We start from the raw sequence: 25172 nt of genomic DNA, 5'->3' as shown, positions 1-25172 counted from the left end.
CGTCATTGCCAGTGCTGCTGCTAGCAGAATAGTTCGCGCTAATTAACGGTTGTCTGGGTCCATTTAACTTTTGTTTCTTATCAGTATATTTCACCCAGATGCAATATTTATTGTTTGTACTGTAGTCATATTTTGTTGGTTTGTTGCCCGCTGATGTTCGCTGGCTGACTGGTTCATCCTGATCCAGGTGAAGATGAAGCGCTGCGATGCCCTCTGATTTTATATCCCTCAGCTCCGATCTCGACCTTAATTCCCCCAAATCCCTTTACTCTAAAGGTAAGAATTATATAAATGTTATCCCTTGTGGCATAAATGCATTTGAACAGTTTTCCATTTTTTTTGGACTATGACTGATTAACTGGTAGATAGCTAGCTAGATAACGTTAGCTAGTTGGCTAGCTAGATAACGTTAGCTAGCTAACGTTAGTACCGTTCGTTGGCTAAAGTATCCAGAGAACTGATGCGCGATAGCTAGTTAGCTAATGTGTGCATGATGGACAAACTATAGGGACCAACTAGCATCTAACGTTAGCTAGCAGCAGGAGGCGTGTTGTGTTATTGTTTTCCCTCGGGGCACTCGTTGTGGTTCGGTCCCATGACTATGGGCGGCGTGATATCTAAACGTTTTCTAAGGTTAGGTTCAAGTTGTATAGTAACAAACGTCTCCTCGATGTATTGTTGAATGTGTCACGATGGTTTAGCTCGTTGGCTACATTAGCCACCATGCTCCATTGCCATGGCCCGGTGAACCAAATACCGAGAATCAGACTAGACCAGTTGGCAAGCATTTAGGCGCGTAACAGGTTAAAACCAGGTCATCTGCCTGGTGTGGACTGCGTGAAAGTGCCCCCCTTTTCGTTGTGTTTCTGATTTTACTATCCATGTGGGTACCAGAAGTCCTCACAAGGATAGTTAAACAAAGAAAATTCAGACAAGAGGGGAAATGTCGCAGGTCCCCAAAAGGAAAAAATGCGACTTTAGGTTTAAGGGTTAGGAGAAATAATATTTTGAATGGGAATCAATTGTTTGGTCACATATGTTACAGTAAATAGCGAATTGGCAGGCCTTGTCAAAAGTTAAGTACGAGTTTTAAGGTAGGTTCAGAAATCACCCTATTCAGAATTATATTTAACATTATAGCTAGCTATATTATCAATATTATCTACTTACCTAATCTTATTGGTTTGAATAACATCTAGTCCCCATATTGAAACAATGTAACCCCTTTCGGTCTGAATAACAAAAGTGAAGTGCATTATATTATTGGTATAATAATAGTAAGGTTGTAAGATAAATGTGAAGCTTGACCTACAAACCAGTTTCTTAGAAACGTCTAATGTCCAAGCCTTGCTGTATCTTGTGTATCTCTGATTAGGCTACTTGGCCAGCTGATGTGGTGGGTGCTGACTGAGTTATGACTGATGCAAAGCTGCTCCTGTGATAACAGCTATGAACAGGCTTCCTTTTCCTCTGTCACTGCTCAGCCCACTCCTCATCCAGTCCAGCTGTGCCCGGAAGTGATCAAACCCTGGGGGGTTCCAGTCAAAATACCTTCTACAGGTGGAAGATAAGACTGGCATATGTTGATAGTGGTGTCAACTCCTTGGTATAACTTGATAAAAAACAGAATTATAGACACACTGCTGTCTTGGTGCATGAGGTCTGCTAGTGGTTTTGAACCTCTCGTCTTATTCCTTATTGGCTAGTCATCTAGGACTAGTTAGGGGCTTGCAGCGAAGGAATGCTACTGTGTGTTTTGAGTTCTGTTTTCTGATGTAGGCCTAATGCAATGCTTTTTTCTTTCTTCTTCTTCTTCTGAACTCTCTTTCCCCACAATCTACAGATGCCCTGTATACGGACTAGCCTACCTGCTGATACAATGGTTCAGACACATCTGTCCAGACCCTGTGTGTTGTACACTAATAACGGCAGTATAGTAAAGGCCCTGGCATGCTAACATGAGCTAGCCATATGGTGCTGCTGTCGAATGTGATGAGGAGTGTGTACCTTATTTATATGACAGTAATTGGCTAAGGGGAATTCATAAATACTTCAAGTGGTTTACTGTAGGTAGATAAAATGTAACCAATAAGGGTTCCATAACTGGCGGCCCATGGGCCGACTTTGGCCCGGGGTGGTTTTATTTGACCTCTCAAGTTTAATGAGCACAAAATATAAACATGTATTATTTATTGTCACTGTTGGACATGAGACTGTAAAAACACTAGGAAATCAGCTCGAAGTGATTTTAATTTAGCAATCTGTTCCCAAGTATTCTCACGCATAATAGACGTGATGGGATACAAATGTAAGCAAGGTTTGAAATTATTGTTTTTGTCGTATTATATCTGTTTGGGCTTCTTGCGGTCAATTTGCAGTTTACAAATTATTTGTAATTATCTTCCGACCATCCGCCCAAAAAACAATCAGCCCATGGATAGACCTGTCTGTGCTATCCATGACCTATTGTATTTCAATGCCTGGCTTTGTATTTGCAGTGAGTGCAGACTGCAGAGTGGGTAGGATCTTTGTCTTTTAATCTCATAGAACCAGACGTGTGTCTAAATATTGCATACAAGCTGTAGCTGTGAAGTCTGTCATGCATGATTACCTATGAGTTAAATATGCATGTTAGAAGACTGGGCATTGCTAGAGACTGGTGGATTTTTGGCACCCAGCTTGTGGGCTGGCAGTTGTAACATAAACACATTTCTGTGTCATCAAAGCAAAGGGCCAGCTGCAAGAGAAAAAAGTAGTCTGACCGTTGGCTTGGCACAGCTTCAGAGCTAGTGTAATGTGAGCAGTGTGTAGCCAGCAGACAGCATAAGTATGTGGTGAGGTAATCGGATTGTAGTAGGGGAGGTATGCAAGACTTGGCTGACTTGTAGGCCTAGGCTAATAAAAGAGAATTGTTATAATCTAGGCCTATTGCTGTGCTTTTTCCCCCCCACATCAAAATCTGTACAAATCACAATCTTTCTGTTGATTTCTTTCACTTCATGCAAACATTATGGGGCTTTTGCAAATGTCTAATTTCCATAGCAAATTAGCAGACCCCACCTAGTATGGAGAACTAGAAGGAGAGAAATACTGTGGTATGGGGGAGCGAATGAGTTTAGTGCCGGGGCAATGGGTTTAGTGCCGGGGCAATGGGTTTGGTGCCGGGGCAATGGGTTTGGTGCCGGGGCAATGGGTTTGGTGCCGGGGCAATGGGTTTAGTGCCGGGGCAATGGGTTTAGTGCCGGGGCAATGGGTTTTGGTGGAGTGTAGTCTACCTCCAACCACATCAAGTAGGTATCGGTCGGTACTTGTAAAAATGTCCATTGTACCTATGGATATTTTTTACAAGTATCGACTGATACCGATTCAATGTAGTCGGAGGTAGGCTACACTGCCGAAACTCATCGTCTCGGGACTCATCTCCATCGAGAATGGTGGAGTTGAGAATTCTTAGTTAAGGTAGGACTAGCCTAAGCCTTTTGGTTTGGTCACTATGCTGCTGGGGTTGACTTATTACAGGCAGATCAGATGACTGCTTGCTAGGCTACATATGCTGGATGGATACGCTGCATATCCACAGCAGATATATCTGTGTCAGGGTGTAGATGAGCTATGTTTCTTAGCAACCAGGCGACCTCTCACTCTTAGTGGTGGTGTTTGGTGCACTTTTAAACCTCCTAATTTCTCTCCTCATCCTCCTCTTCCTCACCAGAGTCTGTGTATGACCTCCTCCCTAAGGAGCTCCAGCTGCAGCCGTCCTCCTCCAAGACAGACACACCCACCATGAGTCAGAAGAGTGGGGGAGAGGCCGGCCCGCCCCCTTCTGCATCCCTGGCCTCAGGTAAGCCCCTCACTCTCAACCCACCAGCCTCACCTAGGATCAGATTACTCTCCTCATAACCTCACCTAGATAATTAGTAGGCAGAACATTAGGCTGACCTTAGATCAGTGTCTAGGGAACAACTCTCCACCCTTCCTGCTGAGTGCCTAGTGGTGGGTGCTAGTGGTGCTCTGTTGTGGGAAATTGAGTCTTCACCTCTGAAGGGCAAATGTAGGCCGTGGTTACTGTAGACAGGACAGGTGTGAGAGAGTGGGAATAAATATAGTTTAAATAAAAAGTGAATGAGCATGGCCTTGGTCTATATATTCCTAAAGTCATATTAGGCTTTAGACTACTGTTGCCTGTAATCTGTCGCTCTAGAATCTATAATCAAAATATAATTAACTTTTGTTTTCATTCGTTTGATTGTTCTATGTTTTCATCTCTCTTACATAGGGAGATGTAAATTAATTAAACCCATCACTAGAGACTGTATTTACTGTCAGTTTCTATTCTCAGATGGTGGGAAGAGGTGAAAAAAGCTGGTTATAATTAGCAAGGCAATTATCTTGTCCTTTTAGCACATCTGAATGCCTGTCTGGTATAGCCTTTCTGTGAAGAAGATAAGATGACGAGCATAAAGAAATATCTCAAGAGATCTTGTATTAGGCCTAGATTAGAACAAAATGATATGTGGTAGTGTCACCTCAGTGAATGGGGTATTAAAACAGAACGTGAAATGGTTTTGAAAATGGAAGAGTACTCATACCCAAGACTAGTAGACCACTTCCTTTTATCACAGGAAGCTGACTGAACTTGGTAGTCTTGTGGCTGCTGTCATTGTGCACAGTAAACCAGAAGTAGGTATAAGTTGACCCTAACCACTGATACAGGCTCCGATATATTCTTAACCCCCTTATTGGTTACTGTTAGGATTGGGGTGTAGGGTAGCCTGTCCCAGATCTATATGTGTTTTAGCCAACTCCTCTGACTCTCCTTGTCATGCCATACATGTGCCAGGCTAGGGTAATCTGATCCTAGATCTGTGGTTACAGTCATCTTCTACCTCAAGCTCAGTTTTCCAAGTCTAGCTTGGGACCTGTCATCGCACTAGCTTTTCACACCAAACATATCTGCCACAGCTGTACTGAAGCACGACAAATCTATGAAGAGACAACTTAAAAAGTTATATCCTCACAACAGTATTTCATTGATTTCATTTGCCGATTGCCAGCAATTTCAGTCATGACTGATCAGCTCTTGTTGCTCATTGGCTGTCTCATTTGTATTGCAGGAAGTTTCCTCCCTCTGAGGCAGGGGGTGGCTGCATATAAAATGGCCTGCAGGTCACTGCTTCATAGGTCAGAGCCTTGTTTATTCTGTTGCCATGGCTACGCTCAGTCCAAACCCAATCCTCCAATTGGCATGTTCAGACCATTGTATAGGCCTAAGACTGTATGCACAAACTGCTCTATCCTCACTCTACATTTAATTTGGCACCGCATCTTTAGTTTGCAAATTTGTTTGTTTAGAGGAAAGTCTTACTGACCAGATTTTGCTGTTTTTTGTTTCTGGCAATGTGTATGTAACAATTTTAGAAGCTTGCTTTAGTTTTTTTAGTAAACAAAGCATGTCAGTTTTGTCACGTTGATTTTTAAAGAGCAAGTTGTAGTAGGAATTAAACATTCCAATGGGGGAAACATGGGGCCTATTTGTACCATTCTCAACTTTAACTTCAGAAATGTTGATCAACACCAGAGAGCTCTGGCATGCACAGTGAGGGAATGTAGCCACACACAAAACATCCTCAAATGAATTTAGAGTTGGGAAGAAAGACATTTTGATAAATCATGGCCAAATTATGCTGTTTGAATGGGACTGCTAGCCTGCCTTGTATTGACATATGTACTAACAATGACATCTTCCACACTCCAGATGACGCCTCCTCCACTTCCAGCCCTTCTCCATCCTCCTCTCAAGACATGGGAGACCCCTGCACCACTGGCCCCAGACCCAGCACAGCCCCCTCTACCTCAGCCATGGAACAGCCCCAGCCCCCCCTCCTCCACCATCCCAGCAGTGCCCCTAGAGAGGGTTCCGGAGACCCAGTGGTTTCAGAGATGCAGGGGGTAGAGGGAGCTCTGTCTACCCTTGGAGGTGGATGCTGCAGTGGGACCAGCTCTGGAACAGGAGGAGGAGACCCAGGAGCAGGGGGGGTGGGAGCCCAGCAGCAGCCGCCCCAGAACACCCCCTCTAAGCGGAGGCCAGTGCTGAGCATCTCTCCCCCTCCAGAGGACCTATTTGATGACAGCAATATGTCCTGCCAGGAGGATCCAGCCCCGGCTGGCCCAGCAGGGCCAGACTCAGAACACAGCAGCAGCATCTGGGCCGACGACTCAGCCTCCAACTTCAGCCTGATCAGCTCCAGCTCCTACAACGACAACACAGAGGTCCCCCGCAAATCCCGTAAACGCACCCCCCGCCAGCGGCCCGGGCCCAAGCCTGCACCCCCAGAGGACAGCATGGACGTGTTTGATGCAGACAGTGCCAAGGCCCCACACTTTGTTCTGTCTCAGCTGGGACCAGACAAGGCCAGCCCCAAGCCCAGGTAGGTTGAATAGAATGCTAGTCCCAATACAACGGCAGAAGTCTTACCAGACTTGATACATATCAATCAAGTATAGTTTATTAAAAATAGATACTTACAAACAAATATAAGAACATGTTTCAGTTTAATACAATACACAAGAAAACAAGATGTGTGTGTGTATGTATGTATGTATATATATATATATATCTCTCAGCAAAAAAAAAACGTCCCTTTTTCAGTACCCTGTCTCAAGGTAATTAATTAAAAACCAAATAACTTCACAGATCTTTCTTTGTAAAGGGTTTAAACACTGTTTCCCATGCTTGTTCAATGAACCATAATAAAATTAATGAACATGCACCTGTGGAACGGTCGATACTAACAGCTTACTGACGGTAGGCAATTATGGTCACAGTTATGAAAACTTAGGACACTAAAGAGGCCTTTCTACTGACTGAAAAACAGTGTCCCTGCTGATCTGTGTGAACTTGCCTTGGGCATGCTGCAAGGAGGCATGAGGACTGCAGATGTGGCCAGGGCAATAAATTGCAATGTCCGTACTGTGAGACGCCTAAGACAGGGAGACGGGACAAACAGCTGATCGTCCTCGCAGTCGCAGACCACGTGTAACAACACCTGCACAGGATCGGTACATCCGAACATCACACCTGCGGGACAGGTACAGGATGGCAACAACAACTGCCCGAGTTACACCAGGAATGCACAATCCCTCCATCCAGTGCTCAGACTGTCCGCAATAGGCTGAGAGAGGCTGGACTGAGGCCTTGTAGGTCTGTTTTAAGGCAGGTCCTCAGCAGACATCACTGGCAACAATTTCGCCTATGGGCACAAACCCACCGTCGCTGGACCAGACAGGACTGGCAAAAAGTGCTCTTCACTGACGAGTCGCGGTTTTGTCTCACCAGGGGTGATGGTCGGATTTGCGTTTATCGTCGAAGGAATGAGCATTACACAGAGGCCTGTACTCTGGAGCGGGATCGATTTGGAGGTGGAGGATCCATCATGGTCTGGGGCGGTGTGTCACAGCATCATTGGACTGAGCTTGTTGTCATTGCAGGCAATCTCAACGCTGTGCGTTACAGGGAAGACATCTTCCTCCCTCATGTGGTACCCTTCCTGCAGGCTCATCCTGACATGCCCCTCCAGCACGGCCAGGCACGACTCGAACACCATCAGTAAATTTGCCGATGAGACAACAGTGGTAGTTGGCCTGATCACCAACAACAACAACGAGACAGCCTACAGGGAGGAGGTCAAGACAAAGGAGATGATTGTGGACTACAGGGAAAGGAAAAGAGGACCGAGCACGCCCCCATTCTCATCGACAGGGCTGCAGTGTTGCAGGTTGAGAGCTTCAAGTTCCTTGGTGTCCACATCACCAACAAACTAACATGGTCCAAGCACACCATGACAGTCATGAAGCGGGCACAACAAAACCTATGCCCCCTCAGGAGACTGAAAAGATTTGGCATGGATCCTCAGATCCTCTAAAGGTTTTACAGCTGCACCATCGAGAGTATTCTGACTGGTTGCATCACTGCCTGGTATGGTAACTGCTCAGCCTCCGACCGTAAGGCACTACATAGGGTAGTGCGAATGGCCCAGTACATCACTGGGGCTAAGCTTCCTGCCATCCAGGACCTCTTTACCAGGTGGTGTCAGAGGAAGGCCCTGAAAATTGTCGAAGACTCCAGCCACCCTAGTCATAAACTGTTCTCTCTGCTTCCACACGGCAAGCGGTACCGGAGCGCCAGGTCTTGGTGCAAGAGGCTTCAAAACGGCGTCCAAGCCATAAGACTCCTGAACATCTAATCAAATGGCTACCCAGACTATTCACATTGCCCCTCCCCTCTCCACACCACTGCCACTCTGTTGTCATCTATGTATAGTCACTTCAATGAACTCTACCTACATGTACATACTACCTCAACTAATGGACAGTGCAGTTTTTGCTACTGCATTGTCAGTTAGGGGCTCGTAAGTAAGCATTTCACTGTAAGTCTACACCTGTTGTATTCGGGGGATGTGACGAATAAAATTTGATGGAACTTGTTCAGTTTATGTCTGTTATATGTTATTTCCATACAAATATGTACACGTTAAGTTTGCTGAAAATTAACACAGTTGACAGTGAGATGACGTTTATTTTTTGCTGAGTTTATATAGATGTATAGTATCAGTCAAAAGTTTGAATACACCTACTCATTCCATGGTTTTTCTTTATTTGTACTATTTTGTACATTGGAGAATAATAGACATCAACTATGAAAACACATTTGGAATCATGTAGTAACCAAAAAAAGTGTTAAACAAAGCTGTCATCAAGGCAAAGAAGCCACCCTTTGCCTTGATGACAGCTTTGCACAGTCTTGGCATTCTCTCAACCAGCTTCACCTGGAAAGCTTTTCCAACGATCTTGAAGGATGTCCCACATGTGCTGAGCACTTGTTGGCTGCTTGTCCTTCACTCTGCGGTCCAACTCATCTCAATTGGGTTGAGGTCTGGTGATTGTGGAGGCCAGGTCATCTGATGCAGCGCTCCATCACCCTCCTTGGTCAAATAGCCCTTACCCAGCCTGGATGTGTGTATCAGTCTTGGAATTGTGTCAACTAGCTACTCAACTCGCTTTACTTGTGACATATTGTTAAATGCACTAAAGTGGGAGAATGGAACATATTGAAGATGCACATGCTCATGCCCAGAATCCCGTCAGGGATGTTCTTGTCCCATCGCACTCTAGCGACTCCTGGGTTGTGTTTGGGAGGACAGACGGCTCTCGACCTTCGCCTCTCCCGAGTCCGTACGGCAGTTTCAGCAATGGGACAAGACTGTAACTACCAATTGGATACCACGAAATTGGGGAGAAAAAAGGGGTAAAATAAAAAATATTTTGGCCTGAACAAAAATATAAATACACAAAAAGCGTGTTTCTCCAAAAATGTTTTGTTTACACCCCTGTTCGTGAGCATTTCTCCTTTGCCAAGATAATCCATCCACCTGACAGTGTCAAGAAGCTGATTAAACAGCATGATCATTACACAGGTGCACCTTGTGCTGGGGAGAATAAAAGGCCACTCTAAAATGTTATGTTTTGTCATGACACAGATTTCTCAAGTTTTGAGGGAGCGTGCAATTGGTATGCTGACTGCAGGAATGTCCACCAGAGCTGTTGCCAGATCATTTCATGTTAATTACTCTACCATAAGTGGCCTCCAACATCATTTTAGAGAATTTAACAGTGTCTCCAACCGGCCTCACAACCACAGACCATATGTAACCACACCAGCCCAGGACCTCCACATCCGGCTTCTTCACCTGCGGGATCGTCTGAGACCAGCCACCCGTAGAGCTGATGTAACTGTGGGTTTGCACAAACTGTCAGAAACCATCTCAGGGAAGCTCATTTGAGTGCTTGTCGTACTCACCAGGTTCTTGACCTGACTGCAGTTCGGTACCGTAACCGACTTCAGTGGGCAAATGCTCACCTTTGGTGGCTACTGGCATGCTGGAGAAGTTTGCTCTTCACAGATAAATCACGGTTTCAATTGTACCGGGCAGATGGCAGACAGTGTATTGTGTCGTGTGGGTGAGCCCCGTGGTGGGGTTATGGTTTGGGCATGCATAAGTTACGGACTAAAATAATTGCATTTTATTGATGGCAATTTGAATGCACAGAGGTGCCTCCATCACCATGTTTCAGCATGATAATGCACGGCTCCATTAGAAGAGTGAGAACATTCCAAAGGCTACAATCAACAGCCTGATCAACTCTATTCCGAAGGAGATGTCGCGCTGCATGAGACAAATGGTGGTCACACCAGATACAGACATGTTTTCGGATCCATGCCCCTACTTGTGTTTTTTTTTAAGGTATCTGTGACCAACAGATATATTTATGTTCCTAGTCATGTGAAATCCATAGATTAGGGCTTAATGAATTTATTTGTGTTGCGTGTTCTCCAGTTCTCTGGAGGCTGGGTGCCTGCTGAAGGGATGTCTTCTGTCAGGTCAGTACCCCCAGAAGAGTGAGGGTAAGGAGCTGAAGATCCTGTTGCAGCCAGAGACCCAGCACCGGGCACGCTACCTGACCGAGGGCAGCCGCGGCTCTGTCAAAGACCGCACCCAACAGGGCTTCCCCACGGTCAAGGTGAAAAGCTTTCTTTTTCCAACCATTTTAAATAAACCATATAAGTCATTAGGTTGATTTGTCTGTTAAGCTGTGTTGCACTCTCAACTCTACTCACCATCTTCTCTCTCCAGTTGGAGGGTGTCAGTGAGCCGGTGGTGCTGCAGGTGTTTGTGGCCAGTGACACAGGCAGAGTGAAGCCTCATGGGTTCTACCAGGCCTGCAGGGTGACAGGCCGCAATACCAAAGCCTGCAAAGAAGTGGACATCGAGGGAACCACTGTCATAGAGGTCCCCCTGGAGCCCAGCAACGCCATGTCACTGGCGTAAGGGACTCATTAATTGAGTTAATGAAAATTGATGCATTGTTGAAATATCATATGTTACTGTGTGTTTGTTTCACCATCTGAACATTTTGTAACATTGAATCTTGACAGGGTTGACTGTGTGGGGATCCTGAAGCTGCGTAACGCGGACGTGGAGGCTCGTATTGGGGTTGCCGGGTCCAAGAAGAAGAGCACCCGGGCCAGGCTGGCCTTTAGAGTCAACATCCCCCATGCTGATGGGTCTGTCCTTACCCTGCAGACCACCTCCTCACCCATCCTCTGCAGTGAGTCTACCACCGTATTCATACAAACACAAATAGCTATTGGGTATCCAGACTTTAAAGTAAATTTGGATGTATATATGCTTGTTTGATGTTCATTCAATGCAGTGTGTTCATGTCGGGCTGGAACAAAAGCTGACACAACACGTAGCTCCATTAGTAGGGTTTTGTGGACCGCAATTATTCATAATCTGCTGTGTCCTTCCCCAGCCCAGCCAGCGGGGGTGCCAGAGATCCTGAAGAAGAGTCTCCACAGCTGTTCAGTGAGAGGAGGAGAGGAGCTCTTCATCATAGGGAAGAACTTCCTCAAAGGAACCAAGGTCATATTCCAGGAGAACCCAGCAGGTACCAACACTAACCTGCCTGTCTTCTTCCTTTCGTTCCTGTCCTCTTTTCCCTTTCCTCATATCCCTTTCTGTGATGTCTCCTCATTGAGTGGCTTTAAAAATCTCTCTCTCTCTATATATATATATATATTGATAAAACATTGATTCGTTTCCAGATGATAACTTGTGGCAGGCCGAGGCAGAGATTGACATGGAGCTGTTCCATCAGGTAGCCCATTGATATCATTGCATGAGAGATGCATACGGATCACGAGCTGACTTTGCCCTAATGATGATGTTGTTTCCTCTAGAATCATGTGATAGTGAAGGTTCCTCCCTACCACAACCTGTCTGTCTCCTCTCCTGTCTCTGTGGGCGTCTACATCATGACCAATGCCGGGAGGTCACATGACGTACAGCCCTTCACATATACCCCAGAATCAGGTGTGCCCTGCTATGAAAGGAGTGATGAAGGGTTCACTAAGGCTCCCTCTATGGTATACAAGGCGTGTGTTTCTCTCTCTTGGTCAACCTGCTTTTTTGTTCTTTCCCACACCAGAGCACTCCCTGGACGTGTCTGTGAAGACAGAGGGGTCTTCTCTGGCTAAGGCCTGCAATTTCCAGGACCAGAACAAGTCTCTGGCCTCTGACCCTGCCCAGTCTGCTGGTGAACTGGTCAAACGACAGGAGGTCACCCCTATGGAGGTCTCCAGCAATACCCCATCCACAGCACTCTTCAAGGTAGGAGAAATATACCGGTTATGTTTATCCCAGGATCCTTGATTGTACATTTAGATTAGGTGGTTTGGCTGGGACGTCACTCTTCAGTTGTATCAATAAAAGAAGACATCGGGATCTAGAGTCATTGGGAAAATTGTAGGGAAGTGTGTAGACTCTAGAAAATATTTAATTCCTCTCTTTTTGTCTCCTTCCTTTAGCCGTCATCTGACACCCTCGTCTCGGTCCAGCAAACCCTGGAGCTGAGCTCCAGCACCCCGCCTAGCACTGAGTCCTTCCCCAGCCCCATGCCTCTCCAGTCTGGGGAGGTTGACTTCCCCCAGTCCCCAGTCTTCCCCTCCCTGGAGCCCCTCTGCACCATCCAGAAGCAGGACATCGCCCCCACTACCTCCTTCCCTGTCTCCAGCGACAACACCACCCTCCCCCCTGTCCCCACAGAGGTACCCCAGCAGTTCCTCCGGGACCCCCAGGAGAGCCTGCCTCAAGATTCCTCCAACCCCAGCAGTGAGGTGGTGGTAGTGGGCATGTCGCAGATGGCACAGTCCCAGCTCCCCCTGTTCCCCCAGGACGGGGTGGCACAGTCCCAGATCCCCCTGTTCCCCCAGGACGGGGTGGCACAGTCCCAGATCCCCCTGTTCCCCCAGGACGGGGTGGCACAGTCCCAGATCCCCCTGTTCCCCCAGGACGGGGTGGCACAGTCCCAGCTCCCCCTGTTCCCCCAGGACGGGGTGGCACAGTCCCAGATCCCCCTGTTCCCCCAGGACGGGGTGGCACAGCTGGAGAGGGCAGTAAGGGAGCTCCAGGCAGGGGGAAGTGACCTGGTACAACAGGTTATGGAGGCAGCAGTGGCTCAACAGCAGCTCAACTCAGTGTTGTACAGCCCCACACCCTCCACTGACTCACTGCAGCAACACGTACAGGACACCATGAACAGCCTGAGACTGGGGGGAGCTGAGGGCTCTCTGGCCACACAACACCTACAGATACAACAGCAACAACAGCAGATCCTTGGCAACATGCATCAACAGCAGCAGCAGTTACATCAACAGCAAGTCCTTGGCAACATACAGCTACAACAGCAATTATTATTACAGCCACAGGATCAACAACTGCAGCAACAGATACTGGGTAACCTACAACAACATCAACAGTTTCAACAGCAGCAGCAGGTACTTGGCAACATACAGCTACATGATCATCAACAACTTCAGCAGCAGCAGCAAGTACTGGACAACCTACAACATCAAAACCAAGCACTAGGCAACCTGCAACAGCACCAGCTACATCAGCAACAGTTACAACAGCAGCTCCAGACTGAGTTCCTCCAGCCCCAGATCCACTCCTCATCTCAGCCCCAGCAGCAGCCTGTGTCTCTCCTCCAGCAGACTGGGGAGCTGCTCACCATCCAGACCTCCAGCTTCCCCCAGGAGCCCCCCTCCCACTCCTCTCCTCCCCAGCAGCTCTTCCAGTCCCCCAGGCCTCTGTCAGAGACCTCCAGCCCCCAGCACCAGGCAGCCCTGCTGCAGAACACTCTGACTGTGCTGACCAGTGGTAGCCTCAGTCAGGAGCAGCAGGCCACAGGGTCCACACTGTTCCTTTCTCCCAACACCCTCTCTAACCAGGGTAGTCAACAGCAGCTAGCGTTCCTGTCCTCCATGGAGACATCAGCCTGTGAGCCCCAGACGATGTCAATGTTCCAGGCCCAGCAGCAGCAGAGCACCCCCATGGACCATCAGCAGTCCCTTCAGCAGGCACAACTACAGCAAACCCAGCAGCTTCCCATGGCTCAGCAGAGCTCCTTGTTCCAGACTAGCATTCTGCCCCCCAGCCAGCACCCTCAGCCCCAGCCCACCGGCCTCCTTCTCTGCACCGCCTCCCTCAAACCCCAGGCTCTGCCCCCAGCCCTCCTCTTTAGTACTCAGGCCCAGGGCCCCTCCATGGGCAACAGCACCCCTTGCCCCCAGGACACCCCTGCTTCCCTCTTGTTCTCCCAGCCCACCATGGTGGGGGTCAGGGTTGAGGTAGCCCAGACGGACCCAGTGGAGCCCATGTTATTCCAGGACCAGAGCTCCTCTGTAGGGGGGACCCCTGCCTCCAGAAATACCCCTCCGCAGGGTCTGTTCCAGGGGCCGCAACCTATGCAGGTGGGCTCCAGCTCAGTTAATGGCCCTCCCAGCCAGCAGGGGGATCTGTTCCTGCCACAGGGTTCTCTTTCTGGTCTGCAGGGCAGCATGGCTACACAGGAACTAGGAAACCAGGCTGCAGCAGGGGAAACTATCTTTGTAATGCAGAGTGGGCTGGGGGTTGTGGGACTGCAAAGTACCACATCCTCCCCTGGTAAGAGACCCCCAGAGCAGCTGTTCCAGACGGGAGTGAGCGGGAACGTTGGCCAGCCAGGAGGACAACCCAACCTGTTTGTGTTTGGCCTCCAGAACGGTGAGACTGCTTTACCTGACAGGATCAGTACTCCGCATGGACAATAGTAGAGGAATATTTACTTACTTGATATATAATACCCCAATTGATACATTTTAAGACATCCTTGTGTGACATCCTTCTTTCTCCTCAGATTCCTCCCAGCTGATGACGTCCTCTGGTTCTACAATGTCTGCGCAGGGCCAGCCCCAAAACCACAACCCTTTGCAGGCCAGCCACATCCAGCCTCTCATGGACCCAAACATGGCCCAGACCGCCACGCCCATGCAGACTAATCTTCAGACACCCATGCAGACTGGTCTACAAAACGCCATGAGTAGCTTAGAAAATGCCTTGCAGGCTAACCTACAGACCCCAATGCAGACCAACATACAGACTACCATAGAAACAACCCCCATGCAGACCAACCTCCAGACCCCCATGCAGACCAACCTCCAGACCCCCATGAGCGCCTCCCAGAACATGGAGAAGATAGAGGACCTACTGGAGAGCCTACAGGAGCAGTGATCTTTACTGGGACCACCGACACACTGATGGGGGTTCTAGTGACTTCTGCCCACTCTTTGAACCGCAGACTGGGCCAGGTTGTGTCTGCTGCTTACAATACAACCCCTCCAAGAAACACAGATATGGAGAATAGGGGTAGAGATGTCTGGCCATGCTATGAACCCCCTAAGAACATGAAGTAATGAAGACATTTTAAAGATTTAGTCAGATGTGCTTGTGTACCCCTAGCTCATATTTTGATGAGTGTCTGTACATGCATTGATAGACAGACGGCCGGGCAGACTGCGTTATGATGGATTGGTTGAGTGACTACTCCTCTTGCTGGATCAGAGGACATTAACTTCTGTATCCATCAGTCTCACATGCAGTGGTTCTTCTATTTCATACTGTGTTATTGATGGCCTAACATGGGGGGGATACAGAAAGCCGGAGCAAAAGAGAAAGACAGATGGTGGATAGATTGTGAGATTTAAAAGCGAGAGAGTGAAAGAGAAGGGCAGGCAGATGAAGGCATCTTACTGTGTTCTTGTGAGTGTCCACCACAGCTTCAGTCAGATCATACAGCAGTCAGTGTATCTGTCCAACATATCTCATATCTCTTCTTTTGGCAATTCCCATAGTCTGCATTTAGTTGTGTATTAGTACACACAGGCTTTCTCCATTGTAAATGCTTAGTTTGCGTATGTTCTGCAACTTTTGTTTGTGGGGGGATTTTAGAATTGGATTTGGAAGCATTTCCAGTATATTGTGAACGGAAGGATGCTTTCTACTGGGGAAAGTGAAGCGTTGTGTGGTGTTCTAAACATTAAGCACTTTATAAACTGTCTTGTGTGACCAGCCAATCCTTATCCATCCAGAGACTCTGGGGTTAGAGCACATGTACTTGTTGACCTCCATTTAAATAATCATTTGTAAATGCTTTTTGTCACGGTATACATTTTAACACATTGTCCATGCATTTATACATTTTAACACATTGTCCATGCATTTATACATTTTAACACATTGTCCATGCATTTATACATTTTAACACATTGTCCATGCATTTATACATTTTAACACATTGTCCATGCATTTATACATTTTAACACATTGTCCATGCATTTATACATTTTCACCATATTTTTGGAGATTTTTCTAAAGATGTTTTTGTCTTAGTATTGAATTCATCTGGAGCCTATTTATATCATGTGATCCAGCCAGTGTCTGTCAATTCAGTCGGATTTCCCATAGTGAGTATACAGTCTTCGTTTTGATGTCTGTGTGTAACTAGCTCCTGTTCGTAGGCTTGCATATCTCTGCCTACACCCCACAAAACATTTATAATTTAAGTCGATACATTGTGTGTACACATACATGAGTGAGTGTGTCATTTTTCTAAAAGATTTACAGCATATTGCTATCTGTAGCCTACAATTTACTGTGTACTGTAACAATCTGCGTAATTTAACAGACTGTGTTTTACCCTGTCTTGTGTGTGGTTGTAGTTTTTAGTTGGTTTCTGGTTCATGTACTGCCAGATGTTGAACTAGTACTGCCAGTGTTCAGGGCAGAGCTGTGCGAAATAGACACGCAGTACCTCTCCCATGCAACGTCACTAGGGACTCACAGCAACACAAAGGCTGTTCCAATATCCGCACTAGCATACCATTTCCTATGGACTTCCACAGCCAAAGTAGTCTATTGGTATGCTATGCCTGTATGGGCATTGGAACATGCGCTTAAAATCTCTTACTTTGGTTGTTTAGACGGGCCACTCAATTCTGATCTTTTTCCACTAATTGGTCTTTTGACATCAGATCTTTTTCAGTGCTGATCTGATTGGTCAAAAGACCAATTAGTGAAAAAAATGTAAATTGGTCTGCCTATCTAAACACAGCCATGGAGAGAGCCATTCTCATGTTATCTATGGTGCTATGTGCAGATGTGATGGACACTTCTAATGCGATGTTTATACTAATATTTTATACTCATATCAACAAAACTGATATTAATCTTGTGGTTCAGTCTTGTGTTTCTATAGCGATGGCTGTGAGCAGGCAGCGTGAGGGGAGTGTATCTGGACTTACTGAAAACAAATGTTCTGTTCAAAACATCCTAATGTTTGTTAACTCATTTACTCAGTTTGTTTACTCTTTTTTTAAACTACTTTAAATCATGCAGCTTTCATGGATATTAACATTGTGTTTTTGTACAAATATTTTAAAATGACATTTGTATGGTACTCTCCCAACAGTTTTGCCTCTTCTGTCATTTCCATGCAAATTAATATGCATTTGAACCCATGTTGCTCTACCCTGCTTTAGATGAAAGGTGATACTGCTATTCCATATCCAATAAGCAGTAGTCTGTTTGACAGATTGACATAAACAGATGGAATGACAACTTTTCAGTTGTTGCTCAGATCCCTATATGCTCATGTAGGCATTTGACATTTCATATTTTCTCATTCTGTCCTGAGAAAGTATCTAGTCCATATACAGATGTTTTCACCCATGAGTCAGATTACATGATGGTCTGATGTACAGTATATAATTGTTAAAACGTTGGACGAACTCCAGTGTACAGTTAGGTGTGTATACTACCAGATGTCTTCATGTAGAACACGGGCCAACAGTAGTAAACTCATTCTAAGCTAACCATACATTTTGAAATGGACACCGTTCCAGCATAGAAATAAGTTATTTATTCTCACAGATAATGTATAGTATTTTGAACACAATTGGTTTCACCTATCCAAAATGTCAGTTTGTCCTAAACACAATAGATGATCACATCTCTAAATACTGATGTTCAAGCCTCCATTCCATTTCAATGGGGGATTTTCAAGAGCACATAATGTGGCATAGTAATACCATACAAATAGATGAAGCCAACCTTGAGTATCTCCTCTCTGTGATGAATGTAGCTTTACCTCAGTGAGAAATCTGTTAGTACCAGACCAATTCCACTGTTTTTAGAGAAAATTTGAGGTATCCTAATATTGACCCTTTGGTACGTTGGACGTGTGGAAATGCATTATTTTGTGGTTCTAATGTCTGGTTTCATGTTCCAAGACCTCCTGTCACACTCACTTCGATGTATCTATTTCTTAACTGTTTGAATTCATCACATTCATCTGAAAATACTAGCTAAAAAGTTCACTTTGAAGTGGAAAAATAGCACACACATGGTCTCCATCCACAAATCAGTTGTCACTATCTCATGTGAAAATGAATATCCATGTTGAAATGTGAGATAGGGGGGATCAGTTGTGAAGTTCTGTGTGCCTTGAAAAACCATCAGTGTAGTATGTTTACCAGATTCCCTTTGTGTCGTGAGTCAAGACTGCACATCTCCGCTGTCTAATGTTCTATGTCTAGATGAACTCTGACTTGTCATTCTTCAGTCTAGTGTCAGCGATCTGCTTTTAGTTCCATGACCACCTTAACCAATGCAGTGTGATTTAATGTCATCCATCCCTGGTTGCAATACTACAAATGTGATCACCTTCACTCTTGAACTGCTGTGCAGCTTAACACAAACTGTATACATGTTTGTTTCTATCCTAATTTCAGGACTGTTGAGATTCATAGTTGTGAGATGGAAAAGGAAGGTGATTGTTCCGATTAGATGTTGCAGAAAGCTCTTGTTGGTGTGTGCTTGTCAGTATTACTGTTGCTGTGAAGAGCTTGACATGAGATCAAAAGGAGAAGTGATAAGCGTTTATCAGTATCTATTCAGGCAATGCGTCAGAAGTTACCCTCTGTTTTGTCATACATATGAAATGTATTTTTGTGATATATTTCTCATTCTGCTGCTACATGATGAGTAAATAAAGATGAAGGTCTTTGCTTCAACTGTTTTCTTCTGGGTCAATGGTGGCTGGATATTAAAATGTATTTTTAAAAATCAAATACAAGATGTAGTGACATAAGTAGGCCTAATAGTTCTACATTTGAACAAAGTATCTGCACAAGTATACTAAACATTTCACACGTTTTACAATACATCAGAAATGTATATTTGAACTCGAGGGGAATTTCAGTCATGTCATTTCCATCGATTCCAGAAGGTTCATTTGATCACTGCTGAGGCTCCTGGGTCGTACTTCCAAGCCAGTCACTCTGCAAAGAGAAAAATAAATGGTCTTTGACATACCTTTTTTACTAGGCTAGTTAATACATTTTTGGGGGTTTGAAAATGACTTAACTGCAAAAAAGTCAACCTTTTCCCAACATACTGAGCCAATTGACACTTAAATATCATATTTCATAATTTTGTAGGAGGAAAATGTCATGTTGAGGGTTCTTGAATCCTTTTATCTTAAAATGCAATGTGTTATACATTAAGGATTTTATGTAGTTGTAAACAGCTGGTTCGTGTCCACCGTGAGATCGGAGGCTTGGCACTCAACATTAAGGAGATAAATTGGGGGCAAGGACCTGCAATAGCCTAGCGCCCTGTCCGGGGGGTGTACTTGTACATCAAACTGCCTCACACTACAGCAACGGGAGATGGGCTCCAGCTCGCACAAGCATGTTTTATTTAAACCCCAAAAATTAATGGATTTTTTGTTGTGGTTGATTAATTAATTACATCAGTTTGGGCAGTCTACATTGTGGATCATTCAGTACAGCTGAGAACAATTTCACTCCTGAGTCTCCTGGATCGTTCCCATTCAGATCCAGCTGCCACATGCGTGAGGGGGTTGACTTCACAGCTGAAGCCAGAGAAGCAAAGCCTTCCTCTGTGATTGCACAGTGCAAAAGCCTGCAGAGGAGAAGAGAGAAGCACCTCACTATCGCAACTCTATGCAGTTGGAGATTTGTTTAGCATGGGTGGAGAATAGTCAGAGTATGCAGAAAATATGATGCATGTTGTTAAGCATTGCTTATGTCAAAACACCAGGTTGTTTTACATTCCTAGAGATGTGCAGAACCATTCATTTTGAACACAAAGCATGACTGATTGTGACTAATGTTCATAACCATACTGTTGATTACAGGCTGATGCATACATAAGCCTGATATGGCCTTTACAGAAAATATTGTAGTTTTGAAACTGCAGTAACAGTGCATACTGCGGTTATACTGCAATCTTTTTTCGAAAGGGGGGGCTGTGTGTGATTCACTCATGTTTAGTTGCGACAGTACATTTCTAGAGATACAACTGCAAGTATCATTTAAACCACACAAGGCATGATATTCAGTGACTCAGATAATGTATGTATTATCTTTAGTGAGGCAATGTAGATTAGTGATTCATCTGCTGTACAAAATATACTGCAGGACTCACAACATGCTCAGACAATGTTCATATTGATAACAAGCTGATGTATACAGAAAAGCTTGATATAGTTATACAGTTGTATTTGTGTGCAAGTTCAACAGGTGGCAATAGCACTTCATTAAACAGATGAACATTATTGATGTTTAGTTGAAAATATTCACCTCAGTATCTCCAGCTGACAGAGTGGATGCTTCAGTACAGCAGAGAGCAGCTTCACTCCTGAGACTCCTGGGTTATTGCAGCTGAGGTCCAGCTCTCTCAGGTGTGAGGGGTTTGACCTCAGAGCTGAAGCCAAAGCAACACAACCTTCCTCCTTAATTCTACAGTTTAACAAGCTGTGTGGAGAGAATTAATGATATATCAACACGGTATGATTTCAATTCATATGATCTTGGTTACATACATTAATAATGACTATCAACTTTGTAATTATTCTATTCACATGTAATGCACTGTGAAGAACAGTATTCAGTTGTAATGCTTAATTCAGTGCACAAGTCAGTCTATAAAAATCACCAACAATAATGTTTGCTGTAGAGAAACTGGATCAAAGGTTTTATATCTAGTCATCTTAACAGTCACCTTAATTTCTCCAGTTTGCAGCGTGGATCCTCTAGTACAGCAGAGAGCAGCTTCACTCCTGAGTCTCCTGGTTTATTGTTGCTGAGGTCCAGCTCTCTCAGGTAGGAGGGGTTTGACCTCAGAGCTGAAGCCAAAGATGTAGATCCTTCCTCTGTAAGACCACAGTCTGACAGTCTGCAGATATAAAGAGATGGTATGATATCCATCAGCCTAAGTCATTGATTAAGGTGGGTGTGGCATGAGCAGGCAGTGATCAACAATGTATTTTACACTGATAGTAAAATATCAAAATAGGCTTTTACATAAAAAATATTTTGTGCAAAATATCTTTATGTAAAGTATGTTATCTATTGGAAAAAAAAAACAATTTTAGACAATATTCAAAACGGAAATGTTTACAATTAGTTTCCCTGCTCACTTCAGTGTTGCCAGTTTACAGCGTGGATCATCCAGTAGAGCAGAGAGCTGCATCACTCCTGAGTCTCCTGGTTTATTGTTGCTGAGGTCCAGCTCTCTCAGGTGGGAAACGGGGATTGACCTCAGAGCTGAGAACAAAGCACAGCGTTTCTCTTCAACGTCACATCCTGATAGCCTGTAGATACAGGAGAAAACCTGTTAACTGACACCAATCACATATTACTAATCAGGTTTTAAATACAGATGAGTTTCTTTCCAAAATGCTATATATTTAGTGGCCAGTTTATTAGGTCCGGTCCATCTAGTACCGGGTCGGACCCCCTTCGCCTAAAGAACAGCCTACATTCTTCTGGGCATGGAAAAGTTGCTCAATTGGTATCAGGGGACCTAATGTGTGCCAGGCAAACATTCCCCACACCATTACACCCCTGCCACCAGCCTGAACGATTGACATCAGACAGGATGGGGCCATTGATTCATGCTGCTTATGCCAAATCCTAACTTTGCCATCAGCATGATGCAACAGGAACCGTGATTCGTCAGACAAGGCAATGTTTTCCCACGTTTTAGCTGATAGGAGTGGAACCCGGTGTGGTCGTCTGCTGTAATAGCCCATCCGTGACAAAGACCAATGAGTTGTGCGTTCTGAGATGCCGTTCTGCACACCACTGTTGTACTGCTCCATTATTTGCCAGTTTGTGGCTCGCCTGCTAGCTTGCACAATTCTTGCCATTCTCCTTTGACCTCTCATCAACGAGTTGCTTTCGCCCACAGGACAGCCGCTGACTGGATGTTTTGTTTGTTGCACCATTCTGAGTGCGTGAAAAACCGAGTAGGCAGGCCGTTTCTGAGATACTGGAACGGGCATTCCTGGCACTGATGATCATACCACGCTCAAAGTTGCTTAGGTTAATGGTTTTGCCTATTCAAACGTTCAACTGAACACTAACTGAATGCCTCGATACCTGTTTTATATAACAAACCATGGCCACCTGACTCACTGTCTGTAGGAGTGAACCATTTTCGTGAATGGGGTGGTCTACCTACTGAATGTATATCCATTTTCAGAAATGGTAAATAGCTTTTATTGTTTAAAGAACTTAGTGAAATAACACACATCTCTTTTCATATCTAATCATGGCATGGGCTTGTTCAATTACAATTATTTGTTTGAAATCATTTGGTTACATTTCAGAGAGACAAAATCATGTTTATTTGCAAAACACAATATATGCGCCTCACTCTCAGAGAAATAAGTAGCACTGCTAGGTTTTACAGTCAAATTTAACACAACTAGATTTTTTTAGAAAGAACTGTACACATTTGTGACATCAACATTTTAAAACATGAATTAATACAGTAACATGTGTTCTGTATGTAAAATATTTACATTGGACATTTAGCAAATGCTCTTATCCAGAGCGACTTACAATTAGTGTATTCATCTTAAGATATGGTAGCTAGGTGAGACAACCACATATCACAGTCACATATACAGGGTATGAAGATTCCATTCCAGCTAAACAATATATATATATATATATATAGGGTTTACCCCCCCCAAAAAAACATTTTAATACACACCTCAAATTTATAATAAAAATAAATCTGAGAACAGTAATATTTGACACACTTTAACCTCTCAGTGATCCCTTCACACCCATATTGCTGGAGAAAAAACACACAATTCTTTAAAGAATTGGTGGATATAACATTTTGGAAATATACTCTTCAGATGCTAATATCTTAATAGTTATCATCTAATGGTTATTTGGTAACACGACCAGGGACATAAAACCCATATGGTTCAGTTATGTGTATTGTTCACTCTGTAGATTATTCCTCAGTAGCTGTACAACATAACAATAAAAACTTGAATTAACTAAACCATATAGGTTTCTTGTTGAGTCCATTTAGGATGATGAGAGTAATTAGTATGTTTAATTCAGTGAGTCACATTATCTATAATTTCAATTTTGTATCTTGAGTTATTGCCATACACTCACCTTAGTTTCTCCAGTTTAAAGAGTGGATTATTTAGTACAGAGAAGAGAGGCTTCAAATTTGAGTCTTCTGAGAATTGCAGGTCCAGTTCTCTCAGGTGTGAAGGGTTTGATCTAAGAGCTGAACCCAGAGAAGCGAAGTCTTGCTCTGGGACACTACAGCTGCAGATAGAGAAAGATTATATCATAATTCATTCTGTTTACATTGATCTGCATTATTCATTTATGGGATAGAATACTACACTCTTAGAAGAAAAGATGCTATCATAAAAGGGTTCTTCAGCTGTCCCCATAGGAGAACCATTTAAATAACCCTTGGTTCCAGGTAGAACCCTTTTGGTTCACAGTAGAAATGTTTTGGGTTCCGTGTAGAACCCCGTTTCTTCCTGGAACAAAATAGGGTTCTCCGATGGGGACAGCCAAAGAACCCTTTTTTCTAAGAGTGCAGTTATTCTGACAATATCTGGAAAATAGAACATTGTGTTGACTTTAATTTCTAAGATGTGAGACGGGCCTTGGTTGCATTTCAAATTGTCAAAATAGTGTGCTACTACCAATCATTAAGATAAGTTATCACCTCACATCAGTTTCTCCAGTTTACAGCGTGGATCCTTCAGTGCAGCAGAGAACAGCTTCAGTCTAGAGTCTTGTGAGTAACTAGCCACATTCAGCTCTCTCAGATGTGAGGGGTTTGACCTCAACGCTGAGGCCAGATAAGAAAAGCCTTCCCCTTGATAATCAGAGTGAGGGAGACAGAGTCTGCAGACAAAGAGAGAAGCTCTTCATTCACTACTACAGTAATATACAGTAACATAATACATACAATGCCACAACTATTACGCTTGTACTCACTCCACTCTTACTGCTACATACAGTGGGGAAAACAAGTATTTGATACACTGCTGATTTTACAGGTTTTCCTACTTGCAAAGCATGTAGAGGTCTGTAATCATAGGTACACTTCAACTGTGAGAGACGGAATTTAAAGAAAAAATCCAGAAAAATCACATTGTATGATTTTTAAGTAATTCATTTGCATTTTATTGCATGACATAAGTATTTGATCACCTACCAACCAGTAAGAATTCCGGCTCTCACAGACCTGTTAGTTTTTCTTTAAGAAGCCCTCCTGTTCTCCACTCATTACCTGTATTAACTGCACCGGTTTGAACTCATTACTTGTATAAAAGACACCTGTCCACACGCTCAATCAAACAGACTCCAACCTCTCCACAATGGCCAAGACCAGAGAGCTGTGTAAGGATATCGGGGAAAAAAATTGTAGACCTGCACAAGGCTGGGATGGGCTACAGGACAATAGGCAAGCAGCTTGGTGAGAAGGCAAAAACTGTTGGCGCAATTATTAGAAAATGGAAGAAGTTCAAGATGACGGTCAATCACCCTCGGTCTGGGGCTCCACGCAAGATCTCACCTCGTGGGGCATCAATGATCATGAGGAAGGTGAGAGATCAGCCCAGAACTACACAGGACCTGGTCAATGACCTGATGAGAGCAGGGACCACAGTCTCAAAGATAACCATTAGTAACACACTACGCCGTCATGGATTGAAATCCTGCAGTGCACGCAAGGTCCCCCTGCTCAAGCCAGCGCATGTCCAAGCCCATCTGAAGTTTGCCAATGATCATCTGGATGATCCAGAGGAGGAATGGGAGAAGGTCATATGGTCTGATGAGACAAAAATAGAGCTTTTTGGTCTAAACTCCACTC

At 44.6% G+C, this 25172-nt stretch overlaps 2 protein-coding genes across 9 annotated transcripts in view; one reads left to right on the top strand and one right to left on the bottom strand.

Annotated features, from left to right (window-relative positions):
• On the top strand, positions 1-19009 carry LOC135509266 (nuclear factor of activated T-cells 5-like). Of its 2 annotated transcripts, XM_064929777.1 has the most exons (12): positions 1-276; positions 3713-3841; positions 5756-6428; positions 10395-10578; positions 10692-10882; positions 10994-11166; positions 11374-11508; positions 11666-11718; positions 11801-11933; positions 12049-12230; positions 12428-14663; positions 14797-19009. In XM_064929777.1, the coding sequence occupies exons 1-12, from the start codon at positions 207-209 to the stop codon at positions 15168-15170; spliced, it is 4533 nt and encodes a 1510-aa protein (XP_064785849.1). In that variant the 5' UTR covers positions 1-206; the 3' UTR covers positions 15171-19009. The 2 variants fall into 2 exon arrangements, with proteins under 2 accessions (XP_064785849.1, XP_064785850.1); XM_064929778.1 differs by lacking the exons at positions 1-276; positions 3713-3841 and adding an exon at positions 5112-5181.
• LOC135509264 (NACHT, LRR and PYD domains-containing protein 3-like) overlaps positions 16556-25172 on the bottom strand; it is a 29314-nt gene continuing 20697 nt past the window's right edge. For 6 of the 7 annotated variants that reach the window (XM_064929769.1, XM_064929772.1, XM_064929771.1 and 3 more), the window contains 7 exons: positions 24026-24202; positions 23447-23605; positions 21442-21615; positions 21024-21197; positions 20603-20776; positions 19749-19922; positions 16556-19276 (listed from right to left, as the gene is read on the bottom strand). In XM_064929769.1, coding sequence (XP_064785841.1) covers positions 19198-19276; positions 19749-19922; positions 20603-20776; positions 21024-21197; positions 21442-21615; positions 23447-23605; positions 24026-24202 — 1111 coding nt within the window. In that variant the 3' untranslated portion in view covers positions 16556-19197. Of the gene's footprint in view, positions 19277-19748; positions 19923-20602; positions 20777-21023; positions 21198-21441; positions 21616-23446; positions 23606-24020; positions 24203-25172 lie in introns of those variants that run through there. The other variant, XM_064929775.1, reaches the window with a different exon arrangement.

Source organism: Oncorhynchus masou, chromosome 22, assembly GCF_036934945.1.
Source record: "Oncorhynchus masou masou isolate Uvic2021 chromosome 22, UVic_Omas_1.1, whole genome shotgun sequence".
In the NCBI taxonomy this organism is placed as follows: domain Eukaryota; kingdom Metazoa; phylum Chordata; class Actinopteri; order Salmoniformes; family Salmonidae; genus Oncorhynchus; species Oncorhynchus masou.
This window is presented reverse-complemented; position numbering and strand designations above follow the sequence as displayed.